Source organism: Theropithecus gelada, chromosome 19 (genome assembly GCF_003255815.1).
Source record: "Theropithecus gelada isolate Dixy chromosome 19, Tgel_1.0, whole genome shotgun sequence".
Taxonomy (NCBI): domain Eukaryota; kingdom Metazoa; phylum Chordata; class Mammalia; order Primates; family Cercopithecidae; genus Theropithecus; species Theropithecus gelada.
The window spans coordinates 26,152,995-26,177,677 of record NC_037687.1 but is presented as its reverse complement, the minus strand read 5'-3'; the positions used below and the strand labels follow the sequence as shown (position 1 = coordinate 26,177,677).

The 24,683-nt window shown below is 56.1% G+C and overlaps 3 protein-coding genes and 1 pseudogene across 6 annotated transcripts in view; 3 read left to right on the top strand and 1 right to left on the bottom strand.

The window, feature by feature from the left end:
* The first annotated feature begins 1,942 nt into the window (after window positions 1-1,942).
* Window positions 1,943-6,337, top strand: NTF4 (neurotrophin 4). The gene is made up of 3 exons (XM_025368597.1): window positions 1,943-2,016; window positions 2,919-3,042; window positions 5,381-6,337. The coding sequence occupies exon 3, from the start codon at window positions 5,393-5,395 to the stop codon at window positions 6,023-6,025; it is 633 nt and encodes a 210-aa protein (XP_025224382.1). The 5' UTR covers window positions 1,943-2,016; window positions 2,919-3,042; window positions 5,381-5,392; the 3' UTR covers window positions 6,026-6,337.
* Window positions 6,338-9,465: 3,128 nt separating this feature from the next.
* On the top strand, window positions 9,466-11,729 carry LOC112611905 (annotated as a pseudogene).
* A 45-nt stretch (window positions 11,730-11,774) lies between these two features.
* On the top strand, window positions 11,775-12,108 carry LOC112613608 (lutropin subunit beta). The gene has a single exon (XM_025369306.1). The coding sequence runs from the start codon at window positions 11,776-11,778 to the stop codon at window positions 12,016-12,018; it is 243 nt and encodes an 80-aa protein (XP_025225091.1). The 5' UTR covers window position 11,775; the 3' UTR covers window positions 12,019-12,108.
* A 49-nt stretch (window positions 12,109-12,157) lies between these two features.
* RUVBL2 (RuvB like AAA ATPase 2) overlaps window positions 12,158-24,683 on the bottom strand; it is a 23,076-nt gene continuing 10,550 nt past the window's right edge. For 3 of the 4 annotated variants that reach the window (XM_025369292.1, XM_025369294.1, XM_025369295.1), the window contains exons 4-15: window positions 24,041-24,182; window positions 21,021-21,150; window positions 20,800-20,866; window positions 18,197-18,303; window positions 18,014-18,107; window positions 17,469-17,592; window positions 16,991-17,085; window positions 16,774-16,892; window positions 13,481-13,600; window positions 12,934-13,063; window positions 12,395-12,509; window positions 12,158-12,266 (exon numbers count right to left, since the gene is read on the bottom strand). In XM_025369292.1, the coding sequence (XP_025225077.1) occupies window positions 12,241-12,266; window positions 12,395-12,509; window positions 12,934-13,063; window positions 13,481-13,600; window positions 16,774-16,892; window positions 16,991-17,085; window positions 17,469-17,592; window positions 18,014-18,107; window positions 18,197-18,303; window positions 20,800-20,866; window positions 21,021-21,150; window positions 24,041-24,182 (1,269 nt within the window). In that variant the 3' untranslated portion in view covers window positions 12,158-12,240. Of the gene's footprint in view, window positions 12,267-12,394; window positions 12,510-12,933; window positions 13,064-13,480; window positions 13,601-16,773; window positions 16,893-16,990; window positions 17,086-17,468; window positions 17,593-18,013; window positions 18,108-18,196; window positions 18,304-20,799; window positions 20,867-21,020; window positions 21,151-24,040; window positions 24,252-24,683 lie in introns of all 4 variants that reach the window. The other variant, XM_025369296.1, reaches the window with a different exon arrangement.

Here is a 24,683-nt window from a genome sequence, read left to right as displayed (position 1 = left end):
GAGACCCCCACAATGGGAAAGAGAAGCAGATAGTGACCCCAAGAGAGAGGATGCAAGAGACTCAGAGAGAAGGAGACTGTGACCCAGTGAGGGTAGACAGATATCCAGAGAAGAAAACTGGGACCCAGAAAGCAGGGGGGAACAGGCACCTGGGGGGGAACAGAGACCACAGAGAAGGGGGACAGAGACCCAGAGAGAGAGGGGGCCAGAGACTCAGAGAGAGAGGGGGACAGACCCAGAGTTGGAGGGAGACAGAAATCCAGAGACAGGAGGACAGAGATCCAGACAGGGAGAGGACAGAGACCTGGAGATAGGGGGACAGAGACTGTTTCTCAGTCACTCTGTTTGGAAACCTCATCCCTACTATCCCCTCCAGGACTAGAAGCTAGAAGCTAGAGTCTAGAGTCCTCCTGCTATGGGGCAGGATGTATTGGGTGTTTAGGAACAGGGAAATGTGGAGAAGCCAGAGAGGTGACCCGAACACACACCCAAAGCCTGGGAAGTGGCCCTTCCCCCCGCCAATAAATAACTGTGAGGAGCAGGAAACACCCTAACCGGGGACACCCTCCTGCCACCTTGCCATGCTATATTTAGGCTGAGGGGGTGTGGGATGACCCCTGAGGCAGGTGTCAATTTTCCTTCTGAAAATAGCACAGGCAGAGGGAGGCAGAGTCTCAGGGTGGAGGTGTGGTGGGGTGAGGAGCCCGGCTGCCCTCATGACTGTCCTGAGACACTCTAGCTCCGATCCCATCCCTGTCTTTCTGAGGGTCTCTCAGGGGCTCTGTCCCCTTCTCCGGAGGGTCTGCCCTCAGTCTCTCTGGGCCTCTGTCTTCTCTCTGGGCTTCTGCCCTCCCCCACTCTCTCTAGTCTTGATCCCCCTCTTTCTTTTGGTCTCTCCCCACTTTTCCATGCCTTCATCTGTCACCGCGCACCATTTCTGGAAGGAGCTGATTGTTCTTAAGACACATCTGTCTATCTCTGGGTCCTGTAATACCTTGCATGTCTCTTATCTGAGCTCAGGACAAGACCCTCTCCCCGGTCCCCATCCAGGAAATTCCAGGGGAGAGGAGTATGCGGGAGCCCCCACATCCACTGTCTCCCCGGGCCTGGGGCCTTATCACTGCCCAAGCCCAGCTGGTTAATGTCTGGCGTGGAGCTCCTGGGAAGTGGGGAGGAGAGCAGAGAGTGGGAATCTGCCCCGGGATTGACACGCAATTGGCAAAAGACGGCAAAGGAATCTCAGGCCCAGACTCCTGGGGCTAATGGAGGAGGAGGCTGGGGGCTGGACTCCTGAGTCTGAGACGGGGCGGGGTTGGGAGGTGGTGGGGGGAACTGTGGGCTTAGTACTCAGGCGCCTGGGGCTCGGGGGAGAAGTGGCTGGGGTCGCAAGTCCCGGGTCTGAGGGAGGAGGGGCTGGATGCCTGGACTCCTGGGTCTGAGGGAGGAGGGGCTGGGGGCCTGGACTCCTGGATCTGAGGGAGAAAGGGCTGGGGACCTGGACTACTAGGTCTAAAGGAGGAGGCAGCTGGAGACTGGGACTCCTGTGACCAAGGCGGCCGGGTTGAACGAGCCAGGCCTGGCTTCCAAGGTCCCGGCACGCCTGTGCAAGGCAGGATCCCCCGGCCCCTCCTCTGCCGTCCGGCGCCGCCCCGCCCCCGCCCCCGACCCGGGCCCTGCCGAGAGCTAGCAGCGAGCAGCCGGCGGGCCAGCGAGCGTCCCTGCAGCCAGCGAGCAGGAGGAGGAGCTGCTGCTGGGCCGAGGGCAGCTGGGGGAGCCGAAGAGGGCGCCCCAGGTAAGAGCTCCGCGCCTCCTCCCCCGGGATTCTGGCGTCCTGGTCGCCCTGCCCTCGGGTGGGGAGGGACGGGGGCGGGGCCGACGGGGGCGGGGCTTGGCTGAGGAAACTGAGGCAGGAGGGAAGTGTCCCAGATACGCAGCCGGTTTGCCCTGAGGGGTCTCAGGAGTCCAGACCCCCCACCCAAATCTGGAGGATGAGGAACCCGGAGTCTGCATTTCTTAGTACCCGAGAAGGAGGAGCCTGAATTCCAGAACTCCTGGGTCTGAGAGAGGAGGGCGCTGGGAGCCTGGATTCCTGGGTCTGAGGGAGAAGGGCGCTGGGGGCATGGACTCCTGGGTCTGAAGGAGGAGGGCGCTGGGGGCCTGGACTCCTAGGTCTGAGGGAGAAGGGTGCTGGGGGCCTGGTCCTGGACTCCTCCTGGGTCTGAGGGAGAAGGGTGCTGGGGGCCTGGTACTGGACTCCTCCTGGGTCTGAGGGAGAAGGGTGCTGGGGGCCTGGTCCTGGACTCCTGGGTCTGAGAGAGAAGGGTGCTGGAGGCCTGGATTCCTCCTGGGTCTGAGGGAGGAGGGCGCTGGGGATCTGAACTCCTGGGTCTGAAGGTGGAGGCCCTGGGGTGTGAAGGAGAAGGCAGTCCTGGTTGGGTCAGCCTGGGCTCCTTTCACTCTCCACCCTTCCCCTTTCCTGTGCGGAGGAGCCAGGGCAGGCAGTCACTCCAGGTATGTGCAAAGTCTTGGGCGGGCCCTGGCCTGTCCTGTGAGGAGGGAACATTCCAGGAAGCAGCTTGGGGAACCAGGGCTTCTTGAGTGTGGGCCCTCAGGGACCCAGGTGTCCAGGTCAGTTCCGCCCCATCTGGGAGATGAATGGGCCAAGGGGGATGTAATCTCTTCCAGCCTGCTTCATCCACTGCTTCTCCCTTCCCCTCTTCTCCCCTCCCCTCCCTCCATCTGCTTCCCATCCCAGCTAGGAGCCATCACCTGAGTAGAAAAGGGGCCTCTGGAAAGGGGGCGGGGCCTTGACTCTTGGGTACCCTGAACTTCAAGAGGAACTCTGGGGAGGGGGTGTTCAGGGATTTGACCCCTTCCCCACTTGCCTCTATAACCTGTCTATTCCTTTCTTCCTCTAGGTGGTTGCCCCCTCCCTCTCCTGAGATGTCAGGAAGGAGGGGGCCACCTGTGTCCTCCACAGGGGCCCCCCGAAGCCTGGGGACTCCCAGCCCCAGAGCTCCGAGGTGGAAGAGGTGCTGACAGGTCTGGTAACCACTGGCTGTTTTCCAGTCTTCTCCACACCACCCTTTCCCAGAACCACAGGCTTCCAGAATGTTGTAGAGAAACTGCAACATCGACGCCTCCACCAGCCTCTCCCAGCGCCAGGTCAATTTCACACACGGGAAAACTGACGCCTGTCTCAGAGGGGCAGCGTTTTCCCTCCTTAGTGGCAGTTTTGAGGTGCAATGGGGTCTCCCTAGGATTCCAGGTTGTGGCCTTTCTCCAAATTGTGGAATGTGGCCAGGCGTGGTGGCTTGAGTCTGTAGTCCCGGCTATTCAGGAGCCACAGCAGGAGGATTGCTTGAGCCCAGGAGTTCAAGTGCAGCGGGGAAATATAGCGAGACCTGGTCTTAAAACAATTTGTGGCCGGGCGCGGTGGCTCACACCTGTAATCCCAGCACTTTGGGAGGCCGAGGCGGGAGGATCACGAGATCAGGAGATCGAGACCATCCTGGCTAACATGGTGAAACCCCGTCTCTACTAAAAAAAAATACACAAAAAATTAGCCGGGCGTGGTGGTGGGCATCTGTAGTCCCAGCTACTTGGAAGGCTGAGGCAGGAGAATGGCGTGAACCCGGGAGGCGGAGCTTGCAGTGAGCCGAGATCGCACCACTGCACTCCAGCCTGGGTGACAGAGCGAGACTCCGTCTCAAAAAAAAAAAAAAAAAAATTTGTTTGGGACCAGGTGCCATGGCTCATGCCTGTAATCCCAGCCCTTGGGGAGGCCAGAGTAGGCGTATCACTTGAGGTTGGGAGTTCAAGACCACTCTGACCAACATGGCGAAACCCCATCTCTACTAAAAATACAAAAATTAGCTGAAAAACTGTGGCAGGCACTTTTAATCCCACCTACTCAAAAGGCTGAGGCAGGAGGAGAATCCCTTGAATCCAGGAGGTAGACATTACTGTAAGCCGTGATTGAGCCACTGCACTCCAGCCCGGCCAACAGAGTGAGACCCTGTCTAAAAAAAAAAAAAAATTGTTTTGAACATCCTCCAAGATTCAAGACTCTCGATTCCTCAGAGTTGTACAGGAAGGATGGCAGAATGCAGTTGCCCAGAGTTTAAGTCCTATCTCTGCCATTTGCTGGCTGTGTGACCAGACACAAATCATTAACTTCTCTGAGCCTGTATTTCAACATTTGTTGCTATTAAGTAATAGTAGTTGAATTTATTTTATTATTATTATTTTTCTTTTTTTTTTTTTTTTTTGAGACGGAGTCTCGCTCTATCGCCCAGGCTGGAGTGCAGTGGCGCAATCACGGCTCACTGCAAGCTTCGCCTCCTGGGTTCACGCCATTCTCCTGCCTCAGCTTCCCAAGTAGCTGGTATTACAGGGGCCCGGTACTGCACCCAGCTAGTTCTTTGTATTTTTAGTAGAGATGGGTTTCATCGTGTTAGCCAGGATGGTCTCGATCTTCTGATCTCGAGATCCACCCGCCTCAGCCTCCCAAAGTGCTGGGATTACAGGCCTGAGCAATCACGCCTGACCATTATTATTATTATTATTATTGTGGTTTTTTTCTTTTCTTTTTTTTTTCTTTTTGAGATGGAGTCTCACTCTTTCGCCCAGGCTGGAGTGCAGTGGAACCATCTCGGCTCACTTCAAGCTCCACCTCCCGGGTTCACGCCACTCTCCTGCCTCAGCCTCCCAAGTATCTGGGACTACAGGCACCCGCCACCACTCCTGGCTAATTTTTTTTTGTATTCTTAGTAGAGTCGGGGTTTCAACGTGTTAGCTAGGATGGTCTCGATCTCCTGACCTCATGATCTGCCCGCCTCAGCCTCCCAAAGTGCTGGGATTACAGGCGTGAGCCACCTTGCCTGGCCTTATTTTTATTTTTGGGACAGAGTCTCACTCTGTCACCCAGGTGGCAGGGCAGTGGTGCGCTCTCGGCTAACTGCAACCTCTGCCTCTCAGGTTCAAGTGATTCTCCTGCCTCAGCCTCCCGTGTAGCTGGGATTACAGGCGCGCAGCACCATGCCCAGCTACTTTTGGTATTTTTAGTAGAGACAGGTTTTCACCATGTTGGCCAGGCTGCTCTCGAACTCCTGACCTCAAGTGATCCACCCACCTCAACCTCCCAAAGTGCTGGGATTAGAGGTGTGAGCCACAGTGCTGGCCTGTAGTAGTTGAATATTTATTATTAATCTACAAGTTGGACATTACGAAAGTCCTAGATATAGGGTCCCCCAAACTTCTAGAACAAGGGCTTCCCCACAATCCTGGCAGGCAAGCCTCCTCTGGGGTTCCCAACTTCTGTCCCCACTGAAGTTTTCACCCCCTTCTCTAATCCCAGCCTCCTGCTCTCTGTCTCCAGGTGCTCCAAGAGATGCTCCTCCTCCCCTCATGCTCCCTCCCCATCCTCCTCCTTTTCCTCCTCCCCAGTGTGCCAGTTGAGTCCCAACCCCCACCCTCAACATTGCCTCCTTTTCTGGCCCCTGAGTGGGACCTTCTGTCCCCCCGAGTGGTCCTGTCTAGGGGTGCCCCTGCTGGGCCCCCTCTGCTCTTCCTGCTGGAGGCTGGGGCCTTTCGAGAGTCAGCAGGCACCCCGGCCAACCGCAGCCGGCGTGGGGTGAGCGAAACGGCACCAGCGAGTCGTCGGGGTGAACTGGCCGTGTGCGATGCAGTCAGCGGCTGGGTGACAGACCGCCGGACCGCTGTGGACTTGCGTGGGCGCGAGGTGGAGGTGTTGGGCGAGGTGCCTGCAGCTGGCGGCAGTCCCCTCCGCCAGTACTTCTTTGAAACCCGCTGCAAGGCTGATAACACTGAGGAAGGTGGCCCGGGGGCAGGTGGAGGGGGCTGCCGGGGTGTGGACCGAAGGCACTGGGTGTCTGAGTGCAAGGCCAAGCAGTCCTATGTACGAGCATTGACCGCTGATGCCCAGGGCCGTGTGGGCTGGCGATGGATTCGAATTGACACTGCCTGCGTCTGCACACTCCTCAGCCGGACTGGTCGGGCCTGAGACCCATGCCCAGGAACTGATCAGGCAGAAAAAGAACTGAGCTGGATGCTGAGAGACCTCAGGGATGGCCCAGCTACTCTAAGGACTCCAGTTTGGGAACTCATCAAATAATCACAAAATCACAGTTCTCTGATTTTGAGCTCAATCTCTGCAAGATGGGTGAAACCACATGGGTTTTTGGAGGTTGAATAGGAGTTCTCCCGGAGCAACTTGAGGGTAATAATGATGATGGTAATAATAATAGCCACTATTTACTGAGTGTTTACTGTTTCTTAGCCCTAATACGTAACTTCTCAGATCAACTCCCATGGATTTGATCGTTGGTGGCCCTTGGCGTTAAGTTGCTGGCTACTCAGTCTCAGAGGACATCACCTTGCTCATCCTGGAGAGTGGGAGGGGACATTTCACGATGGGGGAGGGAGGTGGGAGAGGAGAGAAACTGGAATAAGCAAGCAGATGGCCAGGGGACCTTGAGAATGTGGTCCACAGAAGGCCTTTAAGTATCTGGGAGCTGGGGTTCAAATGGGAAATCTTCCTTGGTAAGAGTGAGTAGGGGTTGGCTTAGAATATTCTCTTGTGAGGTAATGAGCCTGCCATCACAGGGGGAGTACAAACAAGGTTGAATGAGAAGTGATCAGGATGCTGGAGAGTTCAGCCCTGGGCGGGGAGCTGGAGTCAGGTTTCTAGCCCTCTTCCCTGTCTCAACCTCTACCCTACATCAGGAAAGCAACAGACCTTAAAATTGTCCAGCTTGATGGCTGGGTATGATGACTCACACCTGTAATCCCAGCACTTTGGGAGGCCTAGGCCGGCAAATCACCTGAGGTCAGGGGTTCGAGACCAGCCTGGCCAACATGGTGAGACCCCCGTCTCTACTAAAATTACAAAAGGAAATTAGCTGGGCATGGTGGCGGGTGCCTGTAATCCAAGCTACTCTGGAGGGTGAGGTAGAATAATTGCTTGAACCCAGGATGCAGCGGTTGCAGTGAGCCAAGACTGTTCCACTGCTCTCCAGCCTGGGCAAAAGGAGCAAAACTCCGGGCCGGGCTTGGTGGGTCATGTCTGTAATCCCAGCACTTTTGAGAGGCTGAGGCGGGCAGATCACAAGGTCAGGAGATCGAGACCATCCCGGCTAACACGGTGAAACCCTGTCTCTACTAAAAATACAAAACATTAGCCAGGCATGGTGGTGGTGGGCGCCCATAGTCCCAGCTACTCAGGAGGCTGAGACAGGAGAATGGCATGAACCCAGGAGGTGGAGCTTGCAGCCGAGATGGCGCCACAGCACTCCAGCCTGGGCGACAGAGTGAGACTCTGTCTCAAAAAAAAAAAAAAAAAAAAAAAAGGAAGAAAAAAAGGAGCAAAACTCCATCTCAAAAAAAAAAATCGTCCAGCTTGAGTGGGGCATGAGGTTCTAACTCGCTGGCCCGCTGGCTAGGATCAGGGGGTCACTGTGGACTGAGGGCCCTTGAGTAGGGCCAGCAAAATCCAACAGAAGGGCCCCAGAAGCCTGAATGGGGGAGGAGGGGTAAGTAGGGTCCGGGCCTGGCTGCAGAAGGTAGCCTCAGTTTTCCTTGTCTGAAGAATGGGCTGGTGGGATGAGATAATGGGGATTGAGGAGGCAGAGGCCTTGACCAAAAACTTTTTTTTTTTTTTTTGAGATGGAGTCTAGCTCTGTTGCCCAGGCTAGGGTGCAGTGGCACGATCTGAGCTCACTGCAGCTTTCACCTCCTGGGTTGAAGTGATTCTCCTGCCTTAGTTGGGATTACAGGTGTGTGCCACCATGCATGGCTACTTTTTGTATTTTTTGATAGAGACAGGGTTTCGCCATGTTGGCCAGGCTGGTCTCAGACTCCCAACCTCAAGTGATCCGCATGCCTCAGCCTCCCAAAGTGCTGGGATTACAGGCGTGAGCCACTGCGCCCGGTGACCTAAAGGTCTTTATAGTGAAGAAGTGCCAAGGGAAGCCAGGGACAGACCACAGTCCTTCACAATGGCCCTTCACGTGTTACCCATCACCCCACATGTGTTGCCAACACTCTCCTCTCTCTCTCTCTCTCTCAGGTCCAGCTTTGAGCAAAAGACTTAGGCATGCCCTCCCCCCATCTATACAGACCAGGCCCCTGGGCGGGCTGGGGCGTGGCTGCCTCAGTTTCTATAGCTCCTTGTTTTCCATCTGTGATTTTGGTCTTTTTTGCCACCTTCATCTCTGTCTCTAACTTCCAGTGTCTCTCACCTCTGGGTAGGACTAATAGCTCCCTTTCCATCGTGGTCTCTTTCTTCCTCCCTGTCTCTCCCCTTTCTTGTTGAATTTCTTTCTCACTCAGCAAAGCTCGTCTTTTTCACTATGTCCCTGTGCACTTCTCTGTGGGTCCTTCCTCTTCCCCGACCCAGCCTACCCCGTTGGAAGTTTTCAACCAAATCAAAGGCAGGTAGGACAGCCAACGCCAGCGCGCCAGCGCTGACTCTTTGGCATGTGCGGGAAGGGTTGGGGAGTCCCGGAAGTCTACCCCAGGTGGGCAGGTATGGCAGAGGGAGGAAGCAGCTGGAAGGTTCTGGATGCTGGAGCAAAGAGGGGTGTTTCTCATGGATGTCCTGAGGTGCTGGCTGTAGTGCAGGGGTCTCTGTCTCTGTCTGGATCTCTGACACCCCCAGGTCTCTGTCCCTCTTTCTGGGTCTCTGTCTCCCCCACCCTCTGCGTCTCTGAAATCCTGAACTTCTCCGTCCCCTACTGCCTGCCTCTCTTTGACTCTCCATCCCCCTCCCTGTGTTTCTCTGTGCCCCTCTTGGGGTCCCTGTCCCTCTGTCTCTGGGTCTCTTTCTCACTCCATCCAGCCACGTGCCTGCAGGCCCTTCATTGGCTGGATTCAGAGTGGCGGGTACTGACACCCGGGGCAACAGCAACAAGCCAGCTCTTGCTTGGCTACAGGGAGGGGGAGGAACCATGGCCAGTGGCACCCTGGCTCTGCGCTGTGGCCCCCTGTGGTCTTCCATCTCTGCAACCGAGGTACCTGGATCCTGGCCCAGCTGGCATCTCACCAGCAGCTGCCTTGCCCACCGCATTATCCCACCACTGCCCTTCACCCCGCCCACGGTGCAGGTGAGCAGACCCTAGGCTGAAGCCCTGCAGGGACTGGGTACCCAGAAAGCTGGGGGCTGAGAAAAGCGGATTGGAAGCTTGGACTCCTCTCTGAAGGAGGGTCCTGCAGTCCTGGGTCTGAGAGAGGAGGCACCAGGGAAGCTAAATGCCAGGGACTGTAGAGGAAAGGGCTGGGGGGCGACTGGAAGAGGTCAGAGTTTGGGGTGGGGGGTGACAGGGACTCCTGAGTCTTTCTAGCTGATGTGCAGCGCCTACTCTCCAGTCCAGGGTCGCAGACCCTCTACCCCCCGGCTGCAAAGCAGGATTCTCGCATCTGGGCTTTCGACGAGGTCCTCAGCAGATGGGAGACAACCTCTGGCTCGGCCTATGTGCCCAAGACCCATGGAGGGCCCTGCGCCCAGCCCAGAGCCCCAGAGCCTGCAGACCCCACGCCGACTGTGGGAATCAAGGATTTAGGAGAAAAGGTAAAGTTTGGGGAGTGCCTGAGCCCGCGGGGGACAGGGCGGGAGACTGCATTTGAGTCCCCTGCGCCTTCACAGAGGTCTCCGGGTCGCCTTTCCCCTGCTCAGACGCCGTGGCTGACCCCTACCACCGACCACGACGTACCAGCGCAGCGAGACGACGGCGCAGTACACTGGCTCTCCCGATCGGGACGCGCGAGTCTCCGAATACGTAGGGGCCCAGCCCCCACAACGCCCAGACCATCTCCGCGGGGGGCCTTCCCAGGTGACGGGGTGGAAGCCGGCGCTGGCGAGACGGAGCGGAGTTCCGGGAGCCTGGGGCGGGGCCAGAAGAAATCACAGCCTTGGGGCGCGGCTAAAGGGTCGGGGGCGGGATCCCGAGGTTAGAGGAGCCTGGGGAGGGGCTGGGCCTCGAGGCCAGGCCAGAAGGACCAGGGGCTGGACACTCGCCTTCAGGGCTCCGAAGCTGCTGCGGGGCTAGACGACGGGCTGTGGGTGGGGACGAGATTAGAATATTCTGAGACGGCGTCAGGTGGGAGCTGGGAGAGGTAACGTGGAATTGTTGCTCAAGATGCAGCTCAGCTCCAGTGGCCACACCAAGACGGTTTAAGACCCAGAGAGAAACCGGGGAGGGGGGTTTGTGGTGGCTGGGGGCCTAGGTTTGAGTTCCCTGACCAGCAGGACGTGCTTGAACTTAGGGAAGTGAGGCTGGGAAGGGTTCGGGTTTGAGGAAGGAAGCTGAAGTTCCCTGGGGTGGGTGGCAGGAAGGGCTCTGACTCTGGGGCGGGGTTCTAGGACTGTGGCCGTCATGGCTGTCGAGGCCCAAGAAGAAGGATTCTGAACTGGGGACCCAAGGCTTGGAACGGGGTATGAAATCTATGTCTTGGGTATGCCTCCACCCCCAATCTTGCTCGGGCTCTAATCGCCTGGACGAAGAGCCCTGAGTTGTCTGGCCGACCTTTCACAGTATCCGACCGGGGCGTCCTGGATCGCCGCCAGCTCTATCTGACCACCTCGGCCCGGCCCGGGACTTTCGGTTCTATCCCAAGTAAGCCGGGCTCTCGCTCCTCACCGCCTCCTGCACAGCACTGGCCTTGGCCAGTACATGCCGAGCCTCTGGGCTGGCTCCCATTCTCTGACCTGGTGGTCTCAGCCTCGAATCCTGTAGCAGCAAGAACCAAAATTCAGGCCCCAGCCCCTCCCTCTTTTAGTACCCAGGAGGCCTTAGTGTCAACTCTCAGGTAGGGACAGGAAGCCTGCACAGGCGCTCAGGGGGATTCTGGATCTGAGGACTGGGCCTCCTTCGGTACTTGAGCCCCCAGATACTCCTTCCCAAGGAAGCGAAAGCCCGCGTTTCCTTCCGAAGGATGCGAAAGCGTAGTTTCCAGGACCTTAAGTACCTCGAGGACCCAGGAACACGGGCTAAGCACGCCGGGTCCCGTCCTTCCTAAGGGGCCCTCACCTGGAAATGCAGGAGTTTGGGTGTGCAGACTCCTTAGATCCCGAGGTCTGAACCTCGTCCCCAAGGATTCAGCTGTATCCTCACCATCCTGCCCTGCTCCCACAGGAGCTGTCCGGATACCCCCTCAAGGACTCCCTGACCTACTGGAGCTTCGAAGGGACTCCCTAACTCTGGGGTCACGACCCGCAGCGACCTCCCTGTTCGCGTTCCTCCCGGCCGCCCCAATCGCCGCACGGCGGGGTCCTGACTCTGGTTCAGGCATCCTACAGCCCCTCGCTGCACCCGCTCCGCCCGCTGGACCGCTTCCGCTAGCTGGAGGCGCCCTGGGGTGGCCCCCACTGGAGGCCCTTGCCGGGCATCCACAGCGTGCCGAAAGCCTACAACACCGAGAACTCCCGCTCCGGCAGCTTGAAGTCGGCGCTAGTGGGAGCCGGCCGGGCCCGCCCCACCCCAGACACGTCCTCTGGCCTCGCGGAGGAGCCAAGCTCCGGACCTCCGCCCATTACGCGGTGTCCGGACTTAGTTGGGCTACCACTCATTACGTCTACCGGCAATGTCGGGGCCGGACTACCCCAGACACGCACACTCAGCTGCGGCATCCCGGAGAAGGGACTAAGTCCAGATATTCTCCTCGAAGACTGTGGCCCCGCGGGCAGGACGCGCCCCCTGCGGGCATATTAGATAATGANCAGGCACATGCTCACTCCCCTATCCACACATCCTCCAGATGCGGGTGCTGCAGGCGGCCCTGCCGCCCCTGCCCCAGGTGGTGTGCACCTACCGCGAGGTGCGCTTCGACTCCATCCAGCTCCCTGGCTGCCCGCCTGGCGTGGACCCCGTGGTCTCCTTCCCTGTGGCTCTCAGCTGTCGCTGTGGACCCTGCCACCGCAGCACCTCTGACTGCGGGGGTCCCAAGGACCACCCTTTGACTTGTGACCACCCCCAACTCCCAGGCCTCCTCTTCCTCTAAAGACCCTCCCCCCAGCCCTCCAAGTCCATCCTGACTCCTGGAGCCAGCAGACACCCCGTTCCTCCCGCAATAAAGGCTTCTCAGTGCGCACTCTGGAGGTGTCTTTCTGTGGGCTCAGGGCAACCACACACAGAGTGGGTGCAGCTTCAAACCATTTTATACAAAGTCACAGTGTCAGAACTCTGGTAGAAAACACGGTGGGGACAGGGGATGACATCCAGCTCAGGAGGTGTCCATGGTCTCACCTTCTGTGGGGAGAAGGAAGGCCACATGGTCAGTGTGGCCCAGGGGGCAGGGCCTGAGCCTTCTAGGCCGAGCTCCCTCTTCCTCCCCGAGGTTGGCTCTGGCAGTGCAGGTGCAGGGTAGGGATTCTTACTGAGTTCATTGAAGAGGAAGGCGTCCTGGTACTCCTTCATGTACTGCGTGGAGCGGGACTCATCCAGGAAGAGTGAGTAGACCCGCTTGATGTCATCCACCTGCACTTCTGTACCCTGGAGGGGGAGGGCGGGTCCTGAGTTGGGCCCCTCTCTGTGAGGCTCACCGGCACAGACCCCAGCATATGCCACCTCCATGCTCTAGGCAGCAGAGGGTGGCATGTGAGGGGAGGGCATTCTGGGCCAGATCGCCTGGGTTCAAAACCTGCCTGGCCATCTCCTGGTTGTGGGCCCAGCCTCTTCATTCCTCAGTTTCTTTATCTGTAAGGTGGACCTAACAGCATCTACTTACAGTCAACAGAGATTTACTGAGCACCTACTGTAGGCCAGGCGGGGAGATACAGAAGACAACTTGAGGGATGAAAATTCCCTGCCTCTGAAAATGTACATCCTAGGTTGAAATTGGAACCCTGGCAGCCCCTGAAGTAGTGCGTCACTCACTGCCACCATCTGGCCCTGCTGGCTAATTCGGCCGGCTGACCTTGCGTTTCCGGCACACCAGGCTTGCAGCCGTGATGAGCTGGATGGCGTAGCGCAGTGACGTCTCCAGCCCGATGCGGGTCAGCACCGTGTAGGCGTCCTCACTCATCTCCACATCTTCCTCCTCGCACCTGCAAGCAGTGGGGGACGGGGGTGGCTCAGCCAGGGCCCAGCCTCTGACTGCAGCAGAAGTGGCCACAGCAACCCTCTGGTCCTTTCCCACTGGGAATATGTGGTGCCTGCATCTTAGAACCATAGAATGCTGAGGCTAGAAGAGCCACGGAGACAGGGGCTGGGCTGGACCTAAAACCTAGGCCTCCTGACCACGCCCAGGGCGCTGGCCCCCACACCAGTCACGGGTACCTCGCCTCCCTTTCCCACCATGGCTCCTGCTCCCAGATCGGCGGCCACTGTCTGGGTGCCAGATCAGCCCTCTCTCTTGCAGGCCCAGCCACCATGCCAGTCCGCCAGACCTCAGTGTCGGCATTTGTCAAACAGGGTAGACCCCAGCCCCGCCTCCCAGGCGCACGGTCTGGTCCTGCCCGCACCGGATGCGGAGGATCTGCTTTGTGTCTTTCTCGCTGTAGGGGGTGGTGGAGACGATAAGCAGCCGGTCCAGCAGGTCTATGGGGATGCCGTGGGGGCTCTGGTAGCTGGTGCCCCGGATTCTGAGGAAGAGGCAGAAAGAGGGGGCTGTCAGGGGGATGTTCCCTTTTCATTCCCTTTGCTGGGAACACTCCCACCTCCCATCACCACCCACTCAGTGGGCCCAACACCACTTAACCTTTAGCTCGTGTCTCCTGTCACATGATGACATCACCCCCTGATGACGCAGCCTTCCACAACTGTGTCAGTCCCCCAAGGACACCTTTCCGCAGAGCTGGGCTGCTTTAAGCTAGCTCTCTGCCTCCAGGATTACTGGATCAAGGTCCCACTCCCGTGCTCGACATGAAGCTTCACAAAGGAGGGGACAGAAACTGTCTTGTTCCCTGTTGCAGCGGGGCCAGCCCAGGGCTGGTGCCAGGGTATACAGTCAGTTCCCCTTATTCACCGCAGTGAGGTTCTAGAAAGTCACCGTGAACACTCCAATTAGCCGATCCTGAGCCACTGCTCCTAGTGGAATACAGGGTTAGGCTCTCTTGAGCCTTTACTCACAGTATTTTCGTCAATCAATATATATATAATCTGGGTCTATGTGTGTTTTCATTTGTGCGTTTCCGTTCTGTTTTTTAAGACGGAGTCTCGCTCTGTTGCGAGGCTGGAATGCAGTGGCATGACCTTGGCTCACTGCAGCCTCCGCCTCCCGAGTTCAACCGATCCTCCTGCCTCAGCCTCCCAAGTAGCTGGGTCTACAGGCACATGTCACTATGCCCAGCTAATTTTTTCTATTTTTAATAGACACGGGGTTTCATCATGTTGGCTGGGATGGTCTCGTCGTTCTCTTGACCTCGTGATCTGCCCACCTCAGCCTCCCAAAGTGCTGGGATTACAGGAGTGAGCTACTGCGCCTGGCCTCATTTATGTGTGTTTCTATTTTCATGTGTTTATGTAATATCACTGTTTATTCTCTAACATGGAGCTCATGTCAACAGCATTCTAACTTGGGCTCAGCGAAGCGTCTGTAACACGGTATTTCCTCCATCCAGCATCACAGCCTCCTTGCACTTAGAATACCAGACAGCACCACAGCACTGTACACAGGGGACATTTCAAATGGCAATATCACCAACAAATGGCCCCCAAAAGTTTTTTTTTTAAAAAAGGCACAAAAATGTGACAATACTTTGGGAGGCTGAGGCAGGCGGATTGCTTGAGCCCAGGAGTTGTAGGCCAACCTGGGCAACATGGCAAAACCCCACCTCTACAAAAAAATACAAAAGTAAAAAATAAAAAATAAGAAATAAAAAAAATAAAATTAGGCCGGACGCGGTGGCTCACCCCTGTAATTCCAACACTTTGGGAGGCCAAGGTGGGCAGATCACGAGGTCAGGAGTTCGAGACCAGCCTGGCCAATATGGTGAAACCCCGTCTCTACTAAAAATACCAAAATTAGCCAGGCATGGTGGGGGCTGTCTGCAATCCCAGCTACTCGGGAGACTGAGGCAGGAGAACTGCTTGAACCCGGGAGGCAGAGCTTGCAGTGAGCCAAGATCGTGCCACTGCACTCCAGCCTGGCAAGAGAGCTAGACTCCGCCTCAAAACAAAAACAAAAATTAGCTAGGCATAGTGGTGCACGCCCATGGTCCCACCTGATGAGGAGGCTGAGGCCAGAGGATTGATTGAGCCCCAGGGGTGGTGTGTGTGTGTGTGTGTGTATGTGTGTGTGGCAGGCACTGAGGCTGCAGTGAGCCATGATCATGCCTCTGTACTCCAGCCTGGGCAACAGAGCAAGACCCTGTCTCAAAAAACGAAAGTGAAAACGTAGCACTAAATAGAATACAACAAGGACACTTATTTATAGCATGAGCTAAAGGAAGCAGCCAGTGTTGCCTCATTCACACTCAGCTAGGAAAGTGGGTGTCAGGTGACTCGAATTTGTGGTCAAAAGCAGGGCAGATATTTACTTGCGGATTACAAATAAATCTTAGCAAGCGAGGAGATTCTCAGATACAGAGTCTACGAACAACCAGGGCTGCTGGTAGCTGCTGCCTCCCACAGGAGGTGCCCCTGGGCAGTCCCCAGGCCCTGACCTGCGGTTTCTGTGAAAACACCATCAGCCCTGGGGGGTCTCTTCCAGTGTCCAGCCACCGAGAGACCAAATTCGGGCTCTGCCACTTTCTAGACTTGTGACCTGGGCAAGTCACTAGGCCTCACTGTCCTGCCCTGTAAAATGGCACTGAAGTGATATCTACCTTCTGAGCTTCTTCTGCAGATCCAAGGAGTTAAAAGAGCCAACAGAGCCAGGCACAGCGGCCCACCATCCTCTGTAGGATGCCTGCTTCATCCCTTTTGTGGTGCCCACCCCAACCGCCCAGTTTCAGCTGGGCCCACAGCTGCAGTCCCCAGCCTTCTTTGCCACCAGGTATGGCCCTGAGCCTGAGCAGCACCGGGCAATGGGATGTGGGTACAAGGGTGGGGTGCAGCCTGTGGATCACAGCCTATGGGGGCTGCCTGCCCTCCACATCCCCCTGCTTCCTGCGGGCCAAAATGTGGCGAGGTGGAGAAGACAGCCAGCAGGCATGGTGGCGGGTGCCCATAATCCCAGCTACATAGGGTGCTGGCAACACCTGGGAGACGAGGTTCCCAGGCTTCAGCACAGCACAGTACCCTCTGTGTCACAGGAATCTGTCCCCAGCATCCTCAGACCAAACACAACACTAAGAGTTCCCCACGCACACGGTGCTGGCAACACCTGGGAGACGAGGTCCCCAGGCTTCAGCAGAGCATGGTACCCTCCGTGTCATGGGAATCTGTCCCTGGCATCCTCAGGCCAAACACAACAGTAAGAGTTCTGTGAATGAAGTTGTTGGGTCGAAGTGACTGAACAGTCGTAGTTTATGTCGTGTCTAACAGATGTCACTGTGCTTCCCTCAAGATTAGAAAACATGCCACAGCACTCCTGTGAGTTTCCTGCAGCGCCCTGGGGCGCTTCGCATGCAGTTTGAAAACTGCAGCCTTGGGGGCCAAAGGAGTAGCAAGACAGAAAGGCAGCAAGAACAGTCTCTGGGCTTCCTCGGGGAGCAGAGCTGCCTCCCACCCGCCTTTTGTAAGGGAAGAGCGCACACTGCAGTCACGGGTCCCTCCCTGATCAGGTGTCAACACAGGCTCCCTGTGGACCCTCTGACCACATCCACTGCCCAGAGCATCCCGTTTTCCCCAGAGGCCCCTGCAGCTGGCTCACCGCGTGATGCCACGGTTGGTGGCCATGATCAGGACGGGCGCCATGTCACTCTCCAGGGCCCGGTTGAGGAAGGAAAAGCTCTCGATGTCCAGCATGTGGACCTCATCAATGAACAGCACCTGGGATTGGGGTGTGTGTGAGAGTCGCCACCCACGTCCCTGCTTCCCCAGCCCACCCCCACCCCGCCACCTGCCCCGGCCATGACCCGGGTCCTCACTCCAGGGATGATCTCCGCCTTGCCCTCCTCGCGCCACTCTGCCACCTTGGCATTGATCTGCTCGCGGACTTCTGACTTGATCTCCCCTGTGTCACCTATGTGAGGCACAGGTTTCATCAGGGAAGTCAGAGAGCAGGTGGGTTCCAGGGCCAGAGTGTGACTAAGACGGAGGAGGATGATGCAGGGGTGGAGGAAGGGGAGCAAAGCAAGGAGGGAGGAGGAGACTGAAACATCCCCAGAGAGGATGAACAGAGGCAGAGAACACAGGATGGGGAGAGGGCAGGGCGACACCCCCATCACAGCACCAGCGGTGGGGGGATGAAGCGGACTTGCAGGTGGAGAACAGAGGCAGCCATGGGCCAGAGTTACAGGAAAGGGTGTGGAGCAAGTGGGCCACACTCGGAGCTCAGGAACAGAGGGAGCCCAAAGGAGGCTGCCAGGCCTGGGGCAGGGCAGGGCAGGGCAGGAGGGGCCTCACCTGAGAAGAGCGCCAGGAAGCCCTGGGTGCGGGAGTTGATGACATCGATCTCGTGCAGGGACACGGTGTGCACCACCTCCTTGCGTTTCTGGAGCTCCCCATCCGGGCACTGCACAAACTTGGTCTATGGGGCGGGGGTGGGAGAAGAAGGGAGGAGACAGGGCAGGGAAGGCCATGAAGGGGGGCCCTAAAGGCCTCTGTCTGGGGGAGATTGGAGCTCCAGGAAATGGAGCTGGGAGGCTAAATGGGGTCATCCGGAAACCCCAGGCCCAGGAGGTAGTCAGGACTAGGGGTGTTCCAGGGAGCTAAGGGCCATGGGGGCTCCTGGAGGACCTCAGAAGCCACAGGCCACATGTGGTGATGTGAAGCTACAGTGCCAGGCTGAGGGACCCAGCTGCCCTAGGGTTACAGGGAAGACCCAGGAGTACCAGGACAAAAAGTCAGGGTGACAGGAAGATCCAGACCCCATGGGTCACGGGGGTGATGGAGGAGATGACAACACCCCAGCGCTGGGGGCGAGGGGATCGCAGGAGTCCCGGCCGCACCTGGGAGCCCATAGCGTCGTAGTCACGGGCGCGTGTGAAGGAGCGGCCCAGCTTCGAGATCTTGCCCGTCGCCTTGTCGATGGTGATCACGTCCCTACAGGGGGTGGGGGGTGGGGTAAGGAAAGGAATGGGCCCAAGCTCGCCCATTCCCCTGGCTGCCTGGCATGGCCCCTGACTGCTCACCCAGCCTGGACCTTGTCCTTGGTCAGGGACTCAATCATCTTGGTGCCCAGGTCGTAGATGGTCTCCATCTCTGTGGTCTTGAGGGTCAGTTTGCCCACCTTGGAGCCCTGAGAGTGGGGACAAGCCAGGGAAGGGGATCAGAGAGGGCCCTGATGTTGCCCCAGTGCCCCCAGTGTTGATAAGCTTCTGGCTGTGCTCTGGCCTCTGCTTACACAGCTTCAAAATGGGCACGACACAAGGAAGCTCTTCGGGGAACAGATATGGTGTGCTCACCAGTCTGACGTGGTGATGGCTCCGCGGGTGAACATGTATGTCCCAATCGACCATACTGGACACTTGGAATGTGTGCAGCTTTTTGTATGTCAATTAAAACTCAATAAAGCTTTTTTTTTTTTTTTTTTTGAGATGGTGTCTTGCTGTCGCCCAGGCTGGGGTGCAGTGGTGCAATCTCGGCTCACTCCAACCTCCACCTCCCAGGTTCAAGCAGTTCTCCTGCCTCAGCCTCCCAAGTAGCTGGGATTACAGATGTGTGCCACCATGCCCAGCTAATTGTTTCGTATTTTTATTATTTTTAATGTTTTTTGAGACAGAGTTTCACTCTTGTTGCCCAGGCTGGAGTGTGATGGCGCGATCTCGGCTCACTGCAACCTCTGCCTCCTGGATTCAAGCAATTCTCCTGCCTTAGCTTCCTGAGTAGCTGGGATTACAGGCGCCCACGACCATGCCCAGCTAATTTTTTGTATTTTTAGTAGAGACAAGGTGTCACCATGTTGGTCAGGCTGGTCTTGAACTACTGACCTCAGGTGATCCGCCTGCCTCAGCCTCCAAAGTGCTAGGATTACAGGCGTGAGCCACCGCGCCTGGCCATTTTGTATTTTTAGTAGAGAAGGGGTTTCACCATGTTGGCCAGGCTGGTTTTGAACTCCTGACCTCAAGTGATCCGCCCACCTCAGCCTCCCAAAGTGCTGGGATTATAGGCGTGAGCCACGACACCCGGCCAAAACTCAATAAAACTCTTAATAAAAATAGTAAACAAAAAACATGCCTAAAAAATAAAGTCTAGCCGGGCGCGGTGGCTCAAGCCTGTAATCCCAGCACTTTGGGAGGCCGAGGCGGGCGGATCACGAGGTCAGGAGATCGAGACCATCCTGGCTAACCCGGTGAAACACCGTCTCTAGTAAAAAAACACAAAAAAATAGCCGGGCGAGGTGGCGAGCGTCTGTAGTCCCAGCTACTCGGGAGGCTGAGGCAGGAGAATGGCGTAAACCCGGGAGGCGGAGCTTGCAGTGAGCCGAGACCCGGCCACTGCACTCCAGGCTGGGCGACAGAGCGAGACTCCGTCTCAAAAAAAAAAAAAATAAAATAAAGTCTATTGGCCGGGTGCAGTGGCTCACACCTGTAATCCCAGCACTTTGGAAGGCTGAGGCGGGTGGATCACGAGGTCAGGAGATTGAGACCATCCTGGCTAACACGGTGAAACCCCGTCTCTACTGAAAAAACCAAACAATTAGCCAGGTGTGGTGGCGGGCACCTGTAGTCCGTCCAGCTACTCGGGAGGCTGAGGCGGGAGAGTGGCATGAACCCAGGAGGCAGAGCTTGCAGTGAGCCGAGATCACACCACTGCACTCCAGCCTGGGCAATGAGATGCTGTCTCAAAATAAATAAATAATAAAGTCTATTATAAACAACATAGGCCCAAAGTCCTGCAAAATTGCCAAAGGTCACTTTGACATTCCTATTTTATACCCAAATAAAAGCTGTTTTTGTTGATCACAAAATCAGAAAACACAGCTATGCAAAAAGGAGAAAACAGAAATTGAAAAAAAAAAAAAAGAAAAGAAAAAGGCCAGGTACGGTGGTTCACGCCTATAGTCCCAGCACTTTGGGAGGCCGAGGTGGGCAGATCACAAGGTCAGGAGTTCGAGACCAGCCTGGCCAACATGGTGAAACCCATCTCTACTAAAAATACAAAAATTAGCTAGGCCTGGAGGTGCGTACCTGTAATCCCAGCTACTCGGGAGGCTGAGGCAGGAGAATCACTTGAACCTGGGAGGCAGAGGATGCAGTGAGCTGAGATTGCACCACTGCACTCCAGCCTGGGGGACACAGAGAGACTCTTGTCTCGGGGGAAAAAAAAAAAAAAACAAGAGAGCAAATCACTTGTATCATGTAAGCTGGACAGGACATGCCTTTCGGCCACAGAATGGGTTTTGAAGTCTGCTGAGAATTCACTAACAGATCTCTATTTCACTACCTCAGTTTCTATTGCTCATAATGTCCCTCATGAGGGCATAAGTCACTGTCAAGTTAACTGACCTCCTACTGTAGGTCAATTTATTTATACCCAAATAAAAGCTGTTTTTGTTGATCGCAAAATCAGAAAACACAGCTATGCAAAAAGGAGAAAACAGAAATTGAAAAAAAAAAAAAAAAAGAAAACGGCCAGGTACAGTGGTTCACGCCTGTAATCCCAGCACTTTGGGCTCTAGTCTGCAGCTAGAACATTCCATGGGATTCTGACCTCAGTGCACACCTGACACCTACTGTCTCCAACCCTGGCGCTGGAGGTGGCCTCAGCAGGGTACAGACTCACACAGACTCACCGTTCCTGTTGCCGGTCGATCAATCTGAATCTCCACCACCTCCCCTTCGATGATCTCCGTCTCCTCCCTAGCCAGAGAGCAGATCTGAGGAGACAGCCTGACACCTGTGCCCTCGGGAATCACAACCTTCCCCGAGCTCCGGGACAAAGGACAAGCCGCCCGGGGCGTGGAGTTGCTCCCAGGCTCTGGGGACTGGCACCCGCCTCGGGTCGCCTGCTTACTTGATGCGAACGCCGATGGACCGCCGGAAGGCCTGCGTTAGCGCCTCAGTCTTGCTCATCTCCAGGGAGAAGATCTCACTACCGGCGATGGCTGTGAATGGTGTGTCAGGACCCAGGGCCTGCGCCATGCCTGGGGAGGAGGCAGTCCGGGTAGGTGAAGCCGCTCTGGCCCTAGGTCCCCGACACCTGCTCTGTGGCAAACTAGCTCTTCTCCCACCCCAGGAAAGAGGGTTCAGTGCCATCCTACATGTAAGGACTTGGCTCTGAGCTGAGCAGAGCCCTGGGGAGGGGGAACTGGAGAGAGGGGTTTAGCCACGAGGCAGACAGTGAACGAGAAGCCAGGGAGGGCAGGTTGCTCTGGCAGGCCTGGCTTAGAATCCCACATTGCCCAGAGTGTATACCCTAGAACCTCGCCACACCTCAGTCTCCCAGCCTCTATGAGCTGTTTAGCCTCAGAGCTGGGCGATGGGGAGCAGGGACGAAGGCCAAGGGGCTGCCACAATAGTTACAAGTGATGAAGGCAGATTGCCTGAGCTCTGATCCCAGATCCACCACTTAGTGCAGTCGGCACCGGGTGATCTGGATGGCTCCCCGAGTCTGTTTCCCCCTCGGTCTGATGGGGCTGATAACAGAACAGGTGCCGGCATGGCATGACACCCTGCCTAGGAGCAACTATGGGCAGGCAGGCAGGCAGGCAGGCAGGCACTGGTGCTCAGCGGTAACATGGTTGCACAGCCTGAAACCGGCACAGGGCAGGGTGCTCGACCGCCTGTGGCCTGGGGTGGCTGGCAGGAAGCAAGGCTGTCTCCAGCAATGGCTCTGAGCGCCAGACCTTTCCCTCCAGCTTCCTGGCCACAAGGTTTGGCCCAATGTGGGGCATGCCCTTACAGACAGGCTGTTGCCACACCCTCCTGCCCAGTGTCAAGTGGTACCTCTTCTTGGTCCCCTTTGCGGATGCACAATGGCCCTCAGCACAGAACTCAGCAAGTATCTGCTGAAGACTGAGTGGATGAGCATGGCCCATGCCACCTGGGGACACCAGGGGTCCTCTCTGCCTCCTTCACTAGACTAAGGAGCGTCCCCCTCAGGGTGAGGCCAGCCTCACCCCAGTGCTGCCCAGCACAGGGTTTGGCCTGCAGGAGGCTTTGCCTGGGAGACACAAGAAGAGGAAAGGCAAGGCCAGGCATGGTCACAACATGCCTAAAAAATAAAGTCTACAGGCTCACGCCTGTAATTCCAACACTTTGGGAGGCCGAGGCAGGCAGGGGGAACACCTGAGGTCAGGAGTTTGGGACCAGCCTGGCCAACAGGGTGAAATCCCATTTCTACTAAAAATACAAAAATTAGTTGGGCATGGTGGCACACATCTGTAATCCCAGCTACTTGGAAGGCTGAGGCAGGAGGATCACTTGAACCCGGGAGGCAGAGGTTGCAGTGAGCGAAGATCACACCACTGCACTCTAGCCTGAGCAACAGAGTGAAACTCTTGTCTCAAAAAAAAAAAAAGGCCGGGCGCGGTGGCTCAAGCCTGTAATCCCAGCACTTTGGGAGGCCAAGATGGGCGGATCACAAGGTCAGGAGATCGAGACCATCCTGGCTAACATGGTGAAACCCCGTCTCTACTAAAAAATACAAAAAACTAGCCGGGCGAGGTGGCGGGCGCCTGTACTCCCAGCTACTCAGGAGGCTGAGGCAGGAGAATGGCGTGAATCCGGGAGGTGGAGCTTGCAGTGAGCCGAGATCCGGCCACTGAACTCCAGCCTGGGCCATAGAGCGAGACTCCATCTCAAAAAAAAAAAAAAAAAAGGAAGAGGAAAGGAGAAAGGATGGAGGGAAGGCAGGCACTGTGTGTGCCACATTCTGGGCCTGGACATGCTGTCCCCAGTGTCCGCCCAGGAGCCTCCTGGCCATCCTACTAGGCTTAGCTCAGGTATCCACTTCTCTGGAAGCCTCTACTGACAAATGCCACCACATGCCCCGTTTTCCTACCAAGGTCAGGCGCCTCCTCTGTCACATGCTACCTCCATTGTAACACATGTCACCTTGGAAGGGATCGTGTCCATGACCACCTCCTCCAGACCAGGAGCTCTTTGAAGTCAGGCCTTGGTCTAACTCATCTATGGGTCCCCAGTGTCCAGTGCAAGGCCTGGCACCCCAACAGGCACTGCTTTATCTTCACTGAAGACCTGGCTGTTACTCTGAGGCTCCCTGCCTGGCCCCATCCTCAGCACAGAGGTGGGAGTGAGTGGGAAGAGCAGTGGGTTAGGAAAAGCTTCAGTGGGGCAGAGATGCTGAAGTAGGGTTTTGAAGGATAAATAGGAGTTCAACAAGGAAGAAGAAGAACAGCTGGGAGTGAAAAAATCATAAATCACTAATGGACTGCAACAGAGATGCTGGGTGACTCCTCAATACCCACCTTCCCCTTCTTCCTTAGTTCCAGAACCCTCATTTTCTTTCCTATTTTCTTTTTTAAAATTTCTTATTTTTACAACCGGTTGTCCAACAGAAGAATCCTCATTTTCTTAAGGCAAAAATGGTCCAAATTATGAAATTTAAACAAACATCTAATGTCCCAGCCTCCCCAGAAGCAGAGTGTGATCATATGATTAAATTCTAGTCAATGAGATATAAGCAGAAGTATGGAGGATTTCCAAGATGACTGCTTAAAGGAAGCCAACTCGAGGGGGTTCACCCTCATGCTAACTCTTTTCTTCCTGCTGCCTGGATTATGAATGCGAAGGCTGGAGCTCCGGCAGCCCTCTTGGAACACGACGTCCTCTTGACACTGGAACCAAGTGCAGAGGATGATGAGGCAGGAAGACGGAAGACTTCCTGGAACTACTTAATAAGCCCCAAATGGCCTACCTCTAGATTCTTCCACGGCCGAGAACGAATTCTGAGTGTTTAAGCCACCGCCACTTTAGGTCACCTGTTAAATGCAGCTGATCCTGACCCTGACTCACACAGGAGGAGTTATTTACCAGGGACCAGGAGAGTTCCTGCCCTGGGAGGTTTCTTACCCATGGCGATGGCCGTCTTCCCCGTGCCTGGCTGGCCAGCAATGAGGACTGCCCGCCCGGCAATCTTCCCTTCCCGGATCATCTCCAGCACCACTCCAGCTGCCCGCCGTGCCGCCAGCTGACCCACCATGCCCTGCGAAGCCTGTGGGTGGGAGGCAGCACATGAGGTGATTTCCTACGGGGCTACCACTGCATTTCTACCACATCCTGGCTAGTGAGATGGAAGCAGACATTACTAGCGGGGCTTCTGGGAAAAGCCAAAAAAGCTTTCTCCGCTTTTTTTTTTTTGAGACAAGATCTCACTCTGTCACCCAGGCTGAAGTACAGTGGTACGATCATGGCTCACTGTAGCCTTGACTTCTAGGGATCAAGAGATCCTTCCACCTCAGCCTCTTGAGTAGCTGGGACCACAAATGTGTGCCACCATGTCCAGCTAAGTTTTAAAATTTTTTGTAGAGACGGGCTCTCACTATGTTACCCAGGCTGGCCTCAAGCTATTAGGCTCAAGCAATCTTCCCACCTCAGCCTCCCAAAGCATTGGGGTTACAAGCATGAGCCATTGCACCCAGCCTAATTTTTTTTTTAAGGTGGCAAAGCAATTGCTACCCAATTCCAATTCTTTTTTTTTTTTTTTTTTTTTTTG

Coding starts and splice junctions, on each gene's coding strand:
- NTF4 (XM_025368597.1), top strand. CDS start 5,393: ATGCTCCTCCTCCCCTCATGCTCCCTCCCCATCCTCCTCCTTTTCCTC.
- LOC112613608 (XM_025369306.1), top strand. CDS start 11,776: ATGCGGGTGCTGCAGGCGGCCCTGCCGCCCCTGCCCCAGGTGGTGTGC.